This window comes from Haliotis rubra, unplaced genomic scaffold (assembly GCF_003918875.1).
Source record: "Haliotis rubra isolate DU_JTF1 unplaced genomic scaffold, ASM391887v1 Scf7, whole genome shotgun sequence".
NCBI classification, from domain to species: domain Eukaryota; kingdom Metazoa; phylum Mollusca; class Gastropoda; order Lepetellida; family Haliotidae; genus Haliotis; species Haliotis rubra.
In genome coordinates this window covers 2,321,257-2,339,157 of record NW_025767412.1, presented here as the reverse complement: position 1 = coordinate 2,339,157, position 17,901 = coordinate 2,321,257, and the positions used below count along the sequence as shown (strand labels likewise).

General features: G+C 40.4%; 1 protein-coding gene across 1 annotated transcript in view; it reads left to right on the top strand.

Moving 5' to 3' along the window:
• The window catches only part of LOC124258592 (cadherin EGF LAG seven-pass G-type receptor 1-like), a 74,783-nt gene that overhangs the window by 43,617 nt on the left and 13,265 nt on the right, over positions 1-17,901 (top strand). Inside the window, 22 exon segments of the mRNA XM_046692658.1 lie at positions 2,136-2,340; positions 2,940-3,052; positions 3,453-3,501; positions 3,503-3,704; positions 4,173-4,247; positions 5,178-5,350; positions 5,593-5,739; positions 6,477-6,590; positions 7,650-7,793; positions 8,653-8,728; positions 8,862-9,127; positions 10,525-10,539; positions 10,541-10,712; positions 10,939-11,040; positions 11,249-11,343; positions 11,962-12,165; positions 12,632-12,815; positions 14,060-14,200; positions 14,651-14,750; positions 15,569-15,745; positions 16,687-16,816; positions 17,463-17,669. Of these exon segments, the coding sequence (XP_046548614.1) occupies positions 2,136-2,340; positions 2,940-3,052; positions 3,453-3,501; positions 3,503-3,704; positions 4,173-4,247; positions 5,178-5,350; positions 5,593-5,739; positions 6,477-6,590; positions 7,650-7,793; positions 8,653-8,728; positions 8,862-9,127; positions 10,525-10,539; positions 10,541-10,712; positions 10,939-11,040; positions 11,249-11,343; positions 11,962-12,165; positions 12,632-12,815; positions 14,060-14,200; positions 14,651-14,750; positions 15,569-15,745; positions 16,687-16,816; positions 17,463-17,669 (3,091 nt within the window).

Below are 17,901 nucleotides of genomic sequence, written 5' to 3'. Positions count from 1 at the left end.
TGATAATTCAGTTGAGCTGCAGAGCTCGTTTGAAAATGAGTTACGATGTTATTTTATTTTTCAAAAAACCTCCTTCAGTCCTTAAAAAATGCAACTCAGATGGTCCTGCCTTCTATCCTTCTTCATTAGAGCGTTACATTGTATCCAAGTACCGTGCCACCATTGTCCTCGAACTACAGCACTGTGAGAAGGACCTAGACAATGACTATCTTTGTGATTAACAATGTAACACATGTGTAAGCATTTCATATCACACTGCAGTTATGTCCATTGTATAATCGCATTATGTTCACTTGAGCTGGGATGAAAGAACAAATGTTATCAGCCAATCTGACCTACTTTAACTTAATCCATCTAAACTTGACTTCAAATGCATGGGCATGTGTCTACCGCTGAAATCAAAGTTACATTCCTACGGTGGATTTTCGCTTTGGGATACCAGAAGCTTTCAGGATAACATGCCAGTGGTCTTATTAAAATTCATCTGTTGGAAGATTGTGTCATAGGGTAAATATTGCACACCTGGCTTGAGTGTAAGCTGTTCTCACCTGCCTAACGAGGTCTTATGCAGTTCAAATTGGGGCTTTTGGGGATTTGATTGGTCCCAAGTAACTTACACTTGTAAGTGTTGACTAAACTCCATAGGGACCAGGTTCAGTGAAGTGGTTTACTTATGTCATGTTTATGTGTGGTATACTCATAATATCACCCTCTGATTTGTCTGGCCGTTGTGATATGACTGATATTGCCTGATTTGGTTGTGATATGACTGATATTGCCTGATTTGGTTGTGATATGACTGATATTGCCTGATTTGGTTGTGATATGACTGATATTGCCTGATTTGGTTGTGATATAGCTGTAATATTGCTGATACCAGTGTTAAACATGTGAAATAACAAGAAGATTCAACATTCTTATGTCAACAAATTTGTTTTTTGAGTTGTTTTATAAAATATATTTTGTATCCAAACACTGTTCAAGACTGGCAATTTTGGAAACAATCATGCTTCTCATAACTGGATCTTTTTACTGTTCTTATTGTTGTGAATGTTGTGATTCCTTGTTCAAATTGGAAATTTATGTGACATTTGCTGCAGACTTGATATTTACCTCTGAGCAGGAGAAGATAAATCCCTTCTATATCTAGGATGTTCCTGATTGCCCAGGTTCTTTTCATACATATTCTTTTGCTTCATCAGTGAATACTCAGTCTGATGGTGTTGTCAGTAAATTATCTCAATTTTTGTGACAAGATGGTTTGAATGACAACAATTTCTAATTCAATTTTGTCATTTATGGGGTTCCAAAGAGATCGTGTCTTCAATCACAGCTGCCAGTTCAACAGGCATCCGATTCGCGTTATTTGACAACTCACAGACTCTCTGTTGATTCACATTGTTCACAAATGCACTCAATGTGGCCTTAAATTAGTGCTTCTTATTAATTGATTTTCACATGCATGGCCAGAGTGTCATAGAACAGCAATCAATAGTGGAAGCAGACCACACTGTGAGTCATTAATGTGTGTCGGGAGAGTGCTCGGCCATTGCCTTAGCCCACAATCGGCATGACCATATAACCCGAGTCAAACACTGAATGTGCTGTGGAGCTGTAGTGGCCTGAGTGAAGAGTTAATGTTGCCAGTAGAAGTACTTGTAAAGACTCAGAATTGAATTATTGGTCCACGGTTTTATTGATATTACTTGTGAGGGAGTCCCCCCTCCTTTTGATAATTAAAAGTCAATATTTGTTTCATGTTATTTGTGAAAATACAACTGTAGACATAAGTCAAACAGCTCATGTATTAATACTTCCCAGTAGTCCCAGTACTGATTGTAGTTTATGAGATAATGTGAAACAATGATTCATAATAAGTCATAATAAATTCAATCTTCAGTGTTTCAGCACTTTAAAGGTGATTCATTTAATTCATAAGCTGAAATATTATATTCAGTCAAGATTATTTACAATGAAATTATCATGTTTCATGTCAAATTGAATTGGTTGAAATGGGCAGTATTGAGGTTTCATTCAATCAGTTTGAGCTATGACTTCTGTAGCAAGATGCAAGAGCAGGCATCGAGATAAAATGTCAGCTGTCTGATCGTAACCACCTCATTATTTTCTTGCAGATTCGCCACGCAGGAGAAAAATGGCTTGCTCTTCTACAATGGCCGATTTAATGAACTCCACGATTTTATAGCCCTGGAAATTATTGATGGGCAGATTCAGTTCTCGTTCTCCCTCGGTGCTGACATCACAACTGTCAATCCTTACGTTAGGGGCGGAGTCAACACTGGAGAATGGATGAAGGTCAAGGTCAATTTCCTAAATCGAGTAAGTAATTTTTCTGTCCATTCTGTCACGTGAACTTTAATATTAAGGGTTTGTTTTCTTTAGGAATGTACAAGGTTGACATAAGAATAATCATTTGTTTACTGACTTGAATTTTTTGTCCTTGTTGCCTTGTTGAAATCTAAATATCATAAAAGGTATTTAGATGGAAATAAAAATAATACTTTTATATCTCTTATCAGACTATTGTTTATGTGAATGTGGTTAAAAAGTTCATTGATATTGAATGAGTGTTCAGCATTATTCACAAACTAGTCCGAGTGAGTCGGAAACTGGTTTACCCAGAGATTATAACCTTGGCTTGGCATGTGAAAGATGCCAAGTCATTTTCTACCTTGCAAGCAGTGTCTACCTGCATATATGTGTAGTCTCTGACTAATAATGTGAGCGGTGGGGTAGCCTAGTGATTACAGCGTTGGCTCATCACGCCGACAACCTGGGTTCGATTCCCCACATGGGTACTATGTGTGAAGCCCATTTCTGGTGTCCCTGCCCGTGATATTGCTGGAATATTGCGTAAAAGTAGAGTTAAACCATACTAACTCACTCACTCTGACTAATGATACTTATTCCTCCTCCAGGAAGCAACCGTGACAGTTGGAGCAGACTGTGATACACTTGTCTCCGTTCTCTACCATGACCAGCTGGGGAACTACTCATGTGCAGATCGCAATGCAACAGTACTTGATAAGATGTAAGTGTCAGTCTTTTAAGATGTTAACTTCACATTAGATTTGCATCCTGCTTCAATCTCAAGAACTCACATTGTCATCTATTTTCTCTTCCTTCAGGTGAAGTTAATTTTCTGTTTTAGAATGCTGCATCTATCATATAACCTTTTTCCATTATGGAAACACTCTTTGAACTCTAGTTATTAACTGGACATAGAATAACTTCTTTGAGTGGCATTTTAGAAGCTGAAAAGTACAATATAGACAAACTTTATGGATAACAATGTCTTTATTTTGTGAGTGCGATGTTTTGATACAGATTCTTGTACCCTTGTCAGGCAGGTCTATGTTGTACATGGAGTAACATATGTACTCACTTATTACCAGTGTTATTATACTGCAATAACATCCTTTATTTCCTAGATGTGAGAATCCCACAAAGATTTGTCATCGCCTTCTGGATCTGACCGGCCCCCCTCCAGGTCGGGGGGCTGCCGTCGCTTCCTACCACCTTCCAAGTCGTCAACAAGGACTTCGTCGGCTGCATTAAGGACTTCTACATCGACCACGATATTCTGAACCTCAACTCGTCAGTCTCCTACGTAGGGAAGGGCAGCGAGGCAGGGTGTTCTGCCAAGAAACCCATTTGTTCTGAGAAGCCATGCCAATATGGAGGTCAGTTTCAGTTATCTCCCCCTATTTTGTTTATTAAATATAATGTGACACATATTTTGTTTATACGAGCAGTATGGGTAATGATGTTGCAAATATGATTGTCTCACTTTTTTACCCTTGTATTTGGGTAGCCTAGTAGTTACAGTGTTTGTGTGAGATTCCCCACATGGATACAATGTGTCAAACCCTTGTGTCCCCATCTATCATATTGAAGGAGCATTACCAAATGTTGCTAGAAACCTTATTTTTGTTTGGACAAGTCTCAGAAATATCCTATAAGGCGTGGATGAAGGATGTGGAATATTGAGTGCCTGTGCAAAGAAAGATGTAGCTCATCAGCTCCTTGGTTGTCGGTTTGTAAAACTTTTTGTCATATGTGACAAATGACAAAAGCTATGTTTTAGTTCTGTTGTAAACCTTAACACGTGGATTATGGAATGACTGAAACAAGAATTATATTCATCGCAGGTAAATGCAAGGAAGGATGGACGACTTTCACCTGTGAATGTAGAGACAAGGCCGGTGGCAAGGACTGCAGCCAAGGTAACCACAACCACCTTCCACAACAACCACATCCACAGCTGTGAAAACAACTACCAACCACATCTACAACCACATACCTACCACCTCGACATCTACAACCACATACCTACCACCTCGACATCTACAACCACATACCTACCACCTCGACATCTACAACCACATACCTACCACCTCGACATCTACAACCACATACCTACCACCTCGACATCTACAACCACATACCTACCACCTCGACATCTACAACCACATACCTACCACCTCGACATCTACAACCACATACCTACCACCTCGACATCTACAACCACATCTACAACCACATACCTACCACCTCGACATCTACAACCACATACCTACCACCTCGACATCTACAACCACATCTACAACCACATACCTACCACCTCGACATCTACAACCACATACCTACCACCTCGACATCTACAACCACATACCTACCACTCCTCCGACATCTACAACCACCTACCACCACATACCTACCACACATCTACAACCACATACCTACCACCTCTACCACCACATATAACTGCAGGCCACATCTACAACCACCATACCTACCACCTCGACATCTACAACCACATACCTACATCCAACAACCACCTACCACCTCGACATCTACAACCACATCTACAGCCACAACCACATCTACCAGCCACAACCACCACAACTACTACAACCACAACCTTGGCCTTCACTTCACCTTTCTGGCTTCCAAATTAATTGAAACACTTACCTACAGCCACAACCACCCACCTTGGCCTTCACTTCATGGATTTTCGATGGATTTCAATAAAGTTGTAAATGTTCCTTCTTTGGCATTAACCCAACTCACTCACTCTGTAAATTCATACAGCTGTCCTCTCCAATGAGTTTATTTTCCAGTCCCTTCATTTTTTGTAACCTTTCTTCCTGCAGTGATTGAGTCCCCGAGGAAGTTAAAGGGCAATGGCTACCTGTCCTACTCCAACTTTGGCCAGAACAATAACAAAGTCAGTTTCCCGTGGTACAACGGTCTGGCCTTCCGCACCCGAGCTGAGAGTGGCGCCCTCATGCAGATAAATCTCAGTGTTGGTCAAGTCACAATCATGGTAGGATATAGATGGCTTTGATCTTTGAAGGAGTTTGAGGGATTTTTTAGTCTTTGTTCTGTGCTTTGTAATGGCTAGTTCCTGTATTTGTTCCGTGCATATTACCATTCAGGGTTCGCCATATTTGAACTTCCTTCTGATCCTTTTGAAGCACAATATTTTTTAGCTCAATATAAACTTACTTCATATTGTTTTGTTGGATCTTGAACAAAGAAAAAAACCCTTGCTTTTTCACCCTCCAGATTGAGAATGGTTTCATCACATATAACTTCAAGTCAACCAAAATCGTGTTTGATTTCCGCAAAGTGAATGATGGAAAGTGGCACTACTTTGAGTCACGTTGGTTCCAAGGTCGTCAAGAACTCACCCTCGACTACGGACAGCTCAGTGTAAGTGAAGTCAAGGTGACCATTTTAACTTTTGCCAGATCCAAGCCTTTAGCATTCAGATTGCAATCCAAGCTCCCAAGGAAATATGATATTTAGGTTCCAGTGAACCTCCCACTAAGCATGAAGATGGACTGAAGTTTTCTGTGGTGTATAATTGAAAGGGATTGTGATGTCACGATGATACCAGGGAGAATAGATCCACCGATGACTGATCAGGTCTTATTCACTAACAGGGCGTGGGGTAGCCTAGTGATTACAGCGTTCGCTCGTCACGCAGAAGACCTGGGGTCAAATCCCCACATGGGTACAATGTGTGAAGCCCATTTCTGGTGTCCCTCGGCGTGGTATTGCTGGGATATTGCTAAAAGCGGCGTAAAACTAAACTCATTCACTCACTTATTCACTAACCTGATAGCCAGATGGCGTGGATTGTTGTTCTAAATATCAATCACAGGATTGTCTGGTTTAGACTTCACTATTTTCATGCAGAAATCTTATAACTCAAAATTCCTGAGTTGATAAATACAAATATACAAACTTGACTTCATTTTCAAATTACTTAGTTTGGGATAATTGCAATAGATTTCTTCATTCATACATTTCTGACATATTCATTAGATTTTTACAGAAAAAAACCCACAAGCACTATTATTTCTAGGTAGCATATTGTAAAAGAATCACAATAAATTTGGATGCATCAGTATTTTAGTCAAGTTGCATGTTAATTGTATCGACAGATGGAGGTGGAGCGAGCAAGTACCATAAAGAGCAGTGTGGTCAGCATGGTGTATGTGGGGGCTACACGGGAAGGCAATGAAGCTATCAAGAATGGCTTTCATGGATGTGTCAAGGTAAGGAATTTACCTGTGTCAGTCAGAGAACAGGTACCCAGTACTCACTGGTGACTAGACACTGAGGATACTGTGTAAGCACCCATAGTTCTTGGTCAGGCTGTGAGACTTGCTTGATTTCATGTCATTGTATCCTAATCACTAGATTCACTGGTTCAGACTTGACCACATGAAAACATGTATATTTATCTTACCTCACACATAAATGTCGCTTTCTGATTGTCTGAACGCTCTTATATTATTTTCAATGTACCCCGCTTACAGCGCGTAACATTTCAGTGTACCCCGCTGTCAATGGCAACTCATTTGGTACTTTGTGGTAGTAATTCTTTATCTCGAATTACATTGAATAACGTATGTGATCTACAGAAATTACCGATGTTTTGTGAATGCAAATCGATGGAAGGGAGATAACTCTAAATCTGTTTTTCTTGTCAGCAAAATCTAGTGATGGCTACAAAAAGATTTGTACCCGTGCTTCAAACATTCAAAATTGCATTCAAAATTAACATAAGGTGTTCGGTAAGATAAATACCTTCGGGCTCAGGGATTATAAACAAACATCGAGGGTACATCAACCCAAGCCCCCCTTGTGACCAGTGAACAACTTATAATGTATAAAAGATACCATTTGATGTCTTTCACTTCAAGTGACACTGGCGGCAGTGGGGTAGCCTAGTGGTCAAAGCGTTTGCTCGTCACGCTGAAGACCTGGGTTTTATTCCCCACATGGGTACAATGTGTGAAGCCCTTTTCTGGTGTCCCCCGCTGTGATATTGCTGGAATATTCCTAAAAGCGGAGTAAAACTTAACTCACTCACTCACTCAAGTGACACTGACCCAGCACAGAAGTATGGACAGGAGTGAAAACGGCTGATGTTGATATCCGAATGAATTTCAAAAACACTGCTTAAAGTCTTTCATATCGGAATATTTTGACATAATGTAGCTGTAGTTTTACATTTAGTGTCCGCCAAAAGAAGCAAGTGTTGACATGAGCAATGTGTAATTTTCCTTCCTCCACTGTCCCCATCTGTAACTTGTGGTCTCTGTTTCCAGGATATACGTATGGGTAACAATGCCAACACTGTGTTGAACAATCCCACCGAGAACAACGTGGAAGCGGGGTGCAGCAGCGTGGACAAGTGTCGTGGAAACCCCCTGTGGTATCGGCACCTGCATCGACGAATGGGAGGATATTTCGTGTGATTGTCCACCAGGTGAGTTGGTCGTTAATCATATCTGAATGTGTTTATGCAGTTACCTGTGTTGCAGATTGTTTTAAACATCAGTAAATATATCAACATCATTTGTGGTACATTCTGCTTAGCAGATGTTAATTTCGCTTTGAACAATTTCAATTCACAAATAATACGGTCCGCGTTTTGTTTTCATCCTATACCAGGGACCAGTGAATGTTTTGTCTTCCAGCGGCAGTCTTGACGGGGGCCCATTTAATTTATGTGTATGATCAGGGCATTATGATATATATACATGATCAGGGCATTATTATCTTGTGTTCATGATCAACATAGTTAGTCTGTATATTCATGATCAGGGCCTATTGCACAAAGCCAGCATAGTGCTGAGGTGATCGTAGCTCCATACTTTGACATAGGACACAGTAGTTATTAGTGTTGGGAATTGGTTGAAATCTCATAATTGATGATTGCTTCATTACCAACGAACAATCAGCGATAAAAAATTGGTTAGCGTCAATTTTCAGATTTTCCTATTCAGGTTGTTATTGCAGATATGTATAACATGATGCACCCTGCTACTTTAAAGTGATGGTGATATATCATGAACATAAACCTTCTGGGGTCTTCAAGAAATATTCAGTCATGACATTTCAGTTTGTGAAGTGAGTTTTCTAAGAATTAAGAAAGTTTTCAGACCCTAACAACATGGATGTTATGTTCCATCGTCAAGTGTTTCAAAGACTAAAACAGCAGTTCCAAAATCGTTTGTGTTCGATTATGAGAAAATGTGATCGATTGCTTGGTCGTTTCGACCAATCTAGAACACCACTAGTAGATCTACCACTGAGATCACTTTGCAGGACAGGAGTCTCTTTGTAAGCGGTTGTCTTTTCTACTGTCTTGGTGATGGGGTGATTGGAACTCCCATACTGAAAGGTAGACCAGTGACTGTTGTGCTTGGATGTCTTTTGGGAACGGAGTCCTGGACACCATTGACTTTCTGTTCATGATCAGATCATGATGATCATGGTAACAATTCTGAAAACATCTCCATATTGTATTGTTCCAGGTTTCATCGGCCCCGACTGTAAGGACATCTGTTCCAGTGCCAACCCCTGCCAGAACTACTCCACATGTCTACGTCCCAACACCCGGCGGAACCACTACTCATGTGAGTGTGGGGCCCGGCAGAGTGGGGACTACTGCGAAGTGACTGCCCCCATGGAGTGTCCTGCATCGTGGTACGGCTACCCCGTCTGTGGACCCTGCAACTGCCGCGTGGACCGCGGGTTCGCCTCTGCCTGTAACAAGACTTCCGGGGAATGCATTTGCAAGGTAGGATAGATACAGACGGCAAGGTAGGATAGATACAGACAGCAAGGAACACTGACTAATGTGATGCTACTTTCTTGACGACAGGCGAGGACAGGAAAACATGAATAGCTTTGTGGATATCACAGGGCTCCTAATGTTTCATGGTCAGGAGTATGTACTCCTTATTTTTTCAATATAGGAGTACTGGAAAACAATAGGAGTACATTTAGAGTACTGAATGGAATTTAATGGAGTATCAGTAATCTTGTGTTTCGTTTCATATATGCACCGCAACATTGCTACTCTTGTGTAAACAGGTCAATAAACAATAAAACAATACTGTTTCATATAAATACGTCTGTAAATGATTCTAAGACCGTACACCATTGCTGTGGTGCGTATCTGCTACATTTTCTAAATTATTTCCTACTGTATCGTGCTTATTGTTATCGGACGCCGAAGACCCGGGTTCGATTCCCCACATGGGCACAATGTGTTAAGCCCATTTCTGGTGTCCCCTGCCGTGATATTGCTGGAATATTGCTAAAAGCGGCGTAAAACTAAACTCAGTCAGTCAGTCAGTATTGTTATCGGTACATACGCCGATACGGCACTTATCTGGAGCCCTGTATCATCAATTTGCATGTTACAAAGCAATGGTTAGGATGTTGGAAGCTTAATAGTTCTCACCCATATTCACTTTCCACATGGTCTGGTTCGCCACCCTTAGTATGTGTCTATTTTTGCTGATTTTGCTAAAGTACTCCTACTAGGGCTGCAGCGATTCGGTTCGATTCAATGATAATTGAATCTGACACTTTTAAAAAAAAATTGATAACAATTATCACTATTTCGATTCGATATTTGAATACTTATTTAAATTATTTCCACACAGCCAGAACATAATTTTTACTCCAACTTGAGCAGTTTCGAGTGCTGAAATAAGGCGAAACGTGATTGGTTGACCCCAGGCTAATTATCCAATGAGAATTGTTGTTAGTAGACATCGTCAAGTTAACGATGGATTTCACACTTTAAAAAGCTAACTCTGACAGATCAATGAAATCTGATGTTTGTACTTGTATGTAGAATCGAATCGAAAATGATTGAATCGAGGGTCCAATATCAAAAATCGAATCGAATCAAGGTCTTGGTGAATTGTTGCAGCCCTAACTCCTACCAGCAGTGTTTAAGTCATATATCTACAACCATGATAAGCAAATTTCACATGCAGCACTTGTATATAAACACAGTCTTTTATTTACTCTGTATAGTGTTTTCTATTTTGTCATCTCTCATTTCATGACTGAAATAAATAATTGATTAATAAACTAAGAAATTAAATAATCAGTAAATAACATCAAATTGTAAACTGAAGAATAAGGACTTCAATTGAATGCTGTCATTTTGCCCTATAGCCCAACCACTACCGGGCCAGCTGGAAGTGAGGTGTGCTACCCATGTGACTGCTACCCTATTGGATCAACGGGGGCAACGTGTCACCCTGTCACTGGTCAGTGTACATGCAAGGATATCATCGTAGGGCGGAGGTGCGACCAGTGTCCGAGTATATTCGCTGAGATCCGTCAGGAAGAGGGTTGCCACGGTAAGAGGGAAAGATTGTTATGCCTTGTAGAATATACAGTAAAGTACAGTATTAAGCTTTCTAGAATATGTACACTGTCATGTTCCCATTTTGACTTAAAAGGTTCTCCCTGTTTTCACTGCTAATTGTCGTAACTATGAATACAGATTGTAACCGTAGATAGAAAGATTGAATAAATGGTTTTGTTATTTGTCCAAAGGTAAATAATTTGTATTTACTTTTACAGTTGTGTATGACTATTGTCCAAGGAACCATGCGTCTGGAATATGGTGGGAACCAGAATCTCTTGGCAAAACTGCGGTTACAGACTGCCCAGGAACAGCCATGGGTAGGTACATCCTCGGTGTTCAGACCACTGGTCAATTTGGGGCTAACTCTGGGGTTCATCTTCAGACCAGAATGGGGACTGGAAGGTGCCCTGTGTTGGTCAGAAAAGGGATAAGGTTTACCTGAATGAGACAGGATTCAAATCTTAAGATCTACTCACTTGCGACTTTGTAACTTGGACACCAATCATTGCTCATTACCTTTTACAGGTGATGCACTTCGGAAGTGTACAGAAACAGACAGCTGGCTTGAACCTGATCTCTTCAACTGTACGAGTGCCAACTTCACCAAGCTAAAAGCATCGGTGAGTATGAAGACAGCATAGAGAGATAGAAAAGTCCACAGTTTTGTGGTACTATTGTTTGTCCTTAAGATTCACCATTTATGAATGCCATTTTGAGTGTTTATGTAAGTGTTAAACACATGTATAGTGCATTTGGCTCAAAAGCGGAATTGCAATCTAACTGGCTGTCCCTTTCTCTGCACTCCTCCCTCGTAACAAATAGTGAACTGTGTCAATATTTTAATGATAGTTTGTTAAACAACTTTTTTATTTTTAGGACATAAATTCTGCAAAAACCTCACAGAGTTGGTCTGACGTTTTGATTATGATCAGTGTTTCATTGAGTATTTTATGTTTATTAGTTTTCGAGTTAGATTGCAATTCATCGGTCCGCTTTTGAGCCAAACAGACTATAGTCATCATTAGAATCTGAGACTTGCAGGATTATGTGGGTCATGTTATGAACTTGTATTTATTATCCAGAGCAATTGCATTTATGTACATTTCAAATGAGGCTACACACAACTTGAGTAGTGTTAACCGATTATCTTTCTTCAAATATTCATTTGAAACATAAACTATTTCACTTTTGATATTCTGTTCTTTTTATACTGTAATAAAAAAAATCTTTTGATTCAGGTTGCTCAACTAAATGAAGGATCCATTAACACATTCGTAGCAAAGACCTCAATCGACAGTCTCCGCAACGCCACGAACACGACGAGCCCGATGTATGGTGGTGACATCGCCACGGCTTATCAGACGATCTACAAGATTCTCAAGTACGAGGTCAAACAGAAGGGACTCAGTCTCACAAATGAACAGCATGGCACCTACATCCAGGTACACAGATCCTCTTCTACATAATGTATTGCTAATTCTGTGATGAAATACTGCATAAGCTGACAATATAGAACCAGTATTGCCCTTGACAACAGTTGTCTTGGTTGTGTAGAGTGGAGCTAGAGCTGAAGATAAGTGTTAAATCCAAAAGGTTTTTGAAGATGGTACTTACTGTGTGGACACAAGTTGAGTCTGCGGCTATATATTAAAAATGAAACTGGGAACCTCTAAAGATCCGGGTTAGAATTGGTCTTCAGCAACCTATGCTTGTCTCATGAGGCAAGTAACAGGATCAGATGGTCAGGTTCACTGACTTGGTTGACACATATCATTGTATCCCAATTGTACTGATCAATGTTCATGCTGCTGATCACTCAATTGTCTGGTCCTGACTTGATTATTTACAGACTGTCACCATATAGCTGGAATTGTGTCAAGACTGAGACTGGGTGTTTTAATGTTGCAGGAAATGCTTGTTGCCGTCAGCAACGTGACGGAGCCAGAGACCAAAGTCTACTGGGACACCATCAATACGAAATATGACGGAGCAGCCAAACTGCTGAACCTGTTTGAGGAGTACCTGGTGACACTCGCCACCAACTTCGCCTCCACCAAGACCCCAGCATTTGATGCAATATCCGACAATATGGGTGAGTACAGGAAACTTCCACTGTGAACTGACCCGTGAAGATCCGGGGTAGAATAGGTCTTCAGCAACCCATTTTTGTCATAAAAGGCGACTATGCTTGTCGTAAAAGGCGACTAATGGGATCGGGTGGTCAGGCTCGCTGACTTGGTTGACACATGTCACCAGTTCCCAATTGCGTAGATCGATGCTCATGCTGTTGATCACTGGATTGTCTGGTCCAGACTCAAATAGTTACAGACCGCTGCCATATACAGTCAGGTCAGCGGTAATCCGTCCTCGTTAATCGAATCCCCGACTTCCGAAGCTACTCACGGGCACCAAATCATCTCCCTATATATTGTATATAATTGACACCTCGTTAGTCCGATGATTCAGCTCCGGCCTCAACGCTGGTCAGTCGGAACGGATTGACTAATTAAGTTGTTAACAGCTCGCGTTAATCCAGGCGATTGAAGTTGACCGCTGAGCTGACTGGCCCACCCAAAGTGACACGTTGTTTGTTTAGCTTAACTTGAAAGCGACTCATCCCTTTGATCCCTTTATCATAAGTGATAGGAAATTTCTAACGAACACGCTGTTTGGGAAAGACTTCAATCGAGAAATGTATGCTCGGTAACCGAATTAAAATTATAAACTATTTTTCTCAATGTTATTGAAAGCGATTCGGACACATACTTCGCAGCTGGTCCACAATAGCATTGTCAAAGAGCAAAGTAACGATGTAAATTGAATAAACTAATGAATAAAATCCATAATTTTACGTATAGGTAGCGATTTCTTGCTTAATATGTTCAAAATAGCATTATTTTACCCAAAACTTTCGTCTAAATCTAAAAGTTTTCGTTTACTTAGGTCACATGTCTGATTTTGACCAATCAACGACCCTTATAGCAGACTGTAGCTTAAAAAGCGCCATTAGAAACCAATGTTTATCCAATAAAATCGCTTCTTACAACTGTGAAAATACTCGGCAAGGGTTCAGTGATGTTGTTGATGTTCAGAGCTTTCGAGCGATCTGACCGCTGCCATATAGCTGGAATATTGCTGAGTGCGGCGTAAAACTAAACTCACTCACTCCACTGTGAACTACAGCTTGACCAAATTTCTGCAGGTAGTTCTTTCAAAATTCAACTCAATGACATGTTAATTCCCCATAATGTATACCTAATAGATTGTGGTTTTTAGACACTACAGAAAATACCTATTTGCTTTGAGGAGGTGTTTAGTCAGGATCCTGTGTTACAGTGTTGGGTGTTGACTGGATTGCCAAGGACAACATAACAAAAAAGTCTGTCCCCAAGTATGACCACATACAGAAGAAAGGAACATTTGATGATGATTCCAACATCAAGCTGCCCATGTCCATCTTCAAACCTGTTACTGCAAGTAAGTACCTGCCTTCACTGTTTCCATGTAAACATGGGGTGGTGGGGTAGCCCAGTGGTTAAAGCGTTGGCTCGTCACGCCGAAGACCCGGGTTCGAATCCCCACATGGGTACAATGTGTGAAGCCCATTTCTGGTGTCCCCCGGCGTGATGTTGCTGGAATATTGCTAAAAGCGACGTAAAACCAAACTCAGTCAATCAGTCAGTCCATGTAAACATTAAGTTATTCTACTTTATTTATTCAGTTGTTACTTATAATGCATTAAGTTACTAAGTGTTTTGCATTCAGTTACTCTACATTATGCATTCAGTTTCTCTACATTATGCATTCAGTTACTCTACATTATGCATTCAGTTATTCCATGTGATGCCATATATACAGGTTTATTTAGGCATATTGCACATATCGGCAAATAACACTCCTATAACATTATCCTTTGTTGTTTTCCAGGTACCCACATAGACAACACAGTTCCCAAAGCATATGTGGGATATATCCTGTATCGCACCATTGGGGACATCCTGCCTAAACGGTTCTCATCGTCAGTCAGGTGTGTTATTTTTATCTCCCTTCTGTTGTTTCTTTACATCTCCATCATCCTCAACCTTGACATTTCAATCAACATCTTGTCAACTATCCTAGATTTTCGAAGCTCTCTTAGCGCTAGGACAGTCGTAAGTTAATGTTAATGTATGGCACTTACGACTAACGTAGCGCTAGGAGAGCTTCGAAAATCTAGGCCCTGGACTCCTTTTTTTATTGTCCCCCACCTCAACGCGGAACAGGGACTATGTTTACAGCATTAGTACGTCCTGATTCTTGTTAAAACATTATCGTATGAACTGTTATACCCAATGTCTTCAAATTTGATGACAGCCTACACTGGGTGATTACGCAGAAACCAGTCGATTTGGATGACCTTGACCTTATCTTCAAGGTCACCATGTCACTTTGACCAATTTTCAAACTTATGTAAATGCGACATCTCTTAAAGCATTCAATTATGTCGACAGCCTACATTGGGTGATTACGCAGTCACCAGTCATTTCAGGGTGACCATAGCCTTATTTTGAAGGTCACATGACACGTTTCAAAATCTTGTTAACATGATAACTACATCACACAAAATGTAATCTTCTGTCAAAAGATAAAAACTAGTAAACATTTTATATTTCATTCTTCTTTAGCGGTGGGGGACATTGCCATGTTAGTGGCAAACACTTGTTCTATTTAGTTTTGGTACATATATAGATGCAACTTTATTTCTGGTCGTAATTGTCTGTCTACACCGACATCTGCACCAGCCTCATTGTTCAGTGTGAGAATTTGAAAGCCAGGGACGATTGATGTGTTCATTTTCTGCTGCAGTGTGATGGGCGACATCCCTGTAGTCATCAACAGTCCGGTCATGACGGTGGTGATCGTGGACGACGGCCACGTCATTAACGGCCCCATCTCCACCCCTGTCAACATCACTCTGAAGCAGCTGTACTCCTCCAACAGAACGGGGCCTCAGTGTGTCTACTGGAAGCATGATTCAGAGAGGTAGCATAAAATACACAACTTGTTTCTTGTGACCACAGCAAGGCAGATTATCTGTAGTCTTATTGGGTCTTCTTTATGTGTTATATATTATGTCTGCTGCATAGGGCTGCGCAATATAACCGGTTTACCGGTTCAGACATGAAATCGATACATATCGCGATACGCTGATCGAAACCGGTATTTCGACATGCATTCGGAAAACTTCGTAACACTCGGAAATCTTCGGATATTTCCGTTTTTCACACTGTAAGTTAAGTTTGGTTTGAAGTTGTGTTCTTAATTTTTGTTCAAATGTTTCACAATGTTTTGGATCTGAATGTTTTAAATCTCGGGTTTTTTTGAGAGTAGAGAAACAAGTTCCAACTGGTAACCACTGTGTTGATGTTAGATCGTTCTTTTCCTTGTTTCCTCATGATTACAAGTTTTTATTAAAGCTTAATCAAGCATAGTGATTTTGTTGTGTTTTAACACTATCATAAGTAGTTTTTTGTTTTAAAAAAATTCCTGCAATATATTGCAATACATATCGCAATATATGCTTTCGCATCACAATATATTGCAATATGAATATTCTCTGCAATACCCACCCCTACTGCTTCAGTAATAAACCTTAATTCTAATGTTGAATATCCAGAGTCATTATACAATGCTCCACTTTTGTTCAGAAAATTATTTATCTTTCTGCGATACACAAAACAGATTGTGTGTAAAACTTGAGTGACAGATCCTATTATCCCCATAAGAAATTGAGTTGTATTCCTTAGTAAATGAGGCATTTTGTTCTTGTCTTGTATGACATCCTACAAAGTGTTGATTTCTGAAAGTCATGATAACCTTGGTAAAGCATAAAATAGCTAAGATGGATGACTTTTAGAATTGACTCCTCAATATTTGTGTGTTCCGTCTGTAACCAGTTTGAAGCATGAGGTTCTATATTTCAGTAGTGGGTCTTGGTCCCGAGACGGATGTTGGCTCATTGACCAGTACACCAAGAATGGAGAGGACTATGTGGTGTGTTCTTGTAACCATCTGTCCACGTTCACCCTTCTTATGGATGTCGCTGGGTCGGAGGTCAGTCACTCACAATCTTCACAAAGAAGTGTATCTCGTTTAGTGATATAAATGTTGTAGTCCTGACAAATGCAGTGCTCTCTGTAAGATCCATAGAAGTCTTTCTTTGTGCATATCTTTGGTAAAGGACTGTTGCCATGGTGATATGAGTGACACTGTGCTGTTTAGTCCTACCTGCCTGAGTTTGGTTTTACGCCGCTTTTAGCAATATTCCAGCAACATCACGGCGGGTTTAGTCCTACCATGTCTGGAGACTTACTGGAGGGTTTAAATCATGGTAAGGAAAGTGTTTGCTCAACATTATGTAGGCCAGGTTTGGTTTCCCTTGTGAAGCTGGTGACTTGATATTGCTGGAATATTGCAAAAAAAACAACCAAACAGCTGCTTAAGCTGCTTAAGACCCAACACACACTCAGTCACTTACAATTTCACTCACACTTTCACTCACTCACTCTCTCTGAGCAGTGGGGTAACCTTGTCATTAAAGCATTTGCCTGTCACACTGAAGGCTCGAGTTTGATTCTCCACATGGGTATAATGTGTGAAACCCTGCTGGATTTTTGCTAACAGCAGCATACTCACTCACTCACTCACTCACTCATAGTCAGTGTCAACTGCATCATTCATGTCATCTGTTATGTTCCAGGATCGATGTTCATCAACGGTGCGAGTGGAAGTCATCACTTATATCCTTGTTGTCCTCTCCATGGCGTGTCTCGTCTTCGCCTTCGTCATCTTCATGATCTTTAAACGACTGCAATGCAACTGGAACAGCATCCACATCAACATCATCTTTGTTCTCTTCATCACTCAGATGTCTTTTATCATTGGCATCGACCGGGTCAAAGAAACGGTATGCTCTTATGATATTATTGTGTATAGGCATCATTGTGAGTTCCTACAACCTTAAGGCAGTTTTCAAATTTTAATGTTTTAAGGTGATATTTGACATGTAAATGGAAATCAATTCCATCTGTGATTGTCTGGAAGTATGTATGATCTTGTTATTACCATTGTAAAACATATGAAATACCTTTTGCTGTAGTCACCATTGAATAAGTCATTACATCTGGTTCATTGTCCAT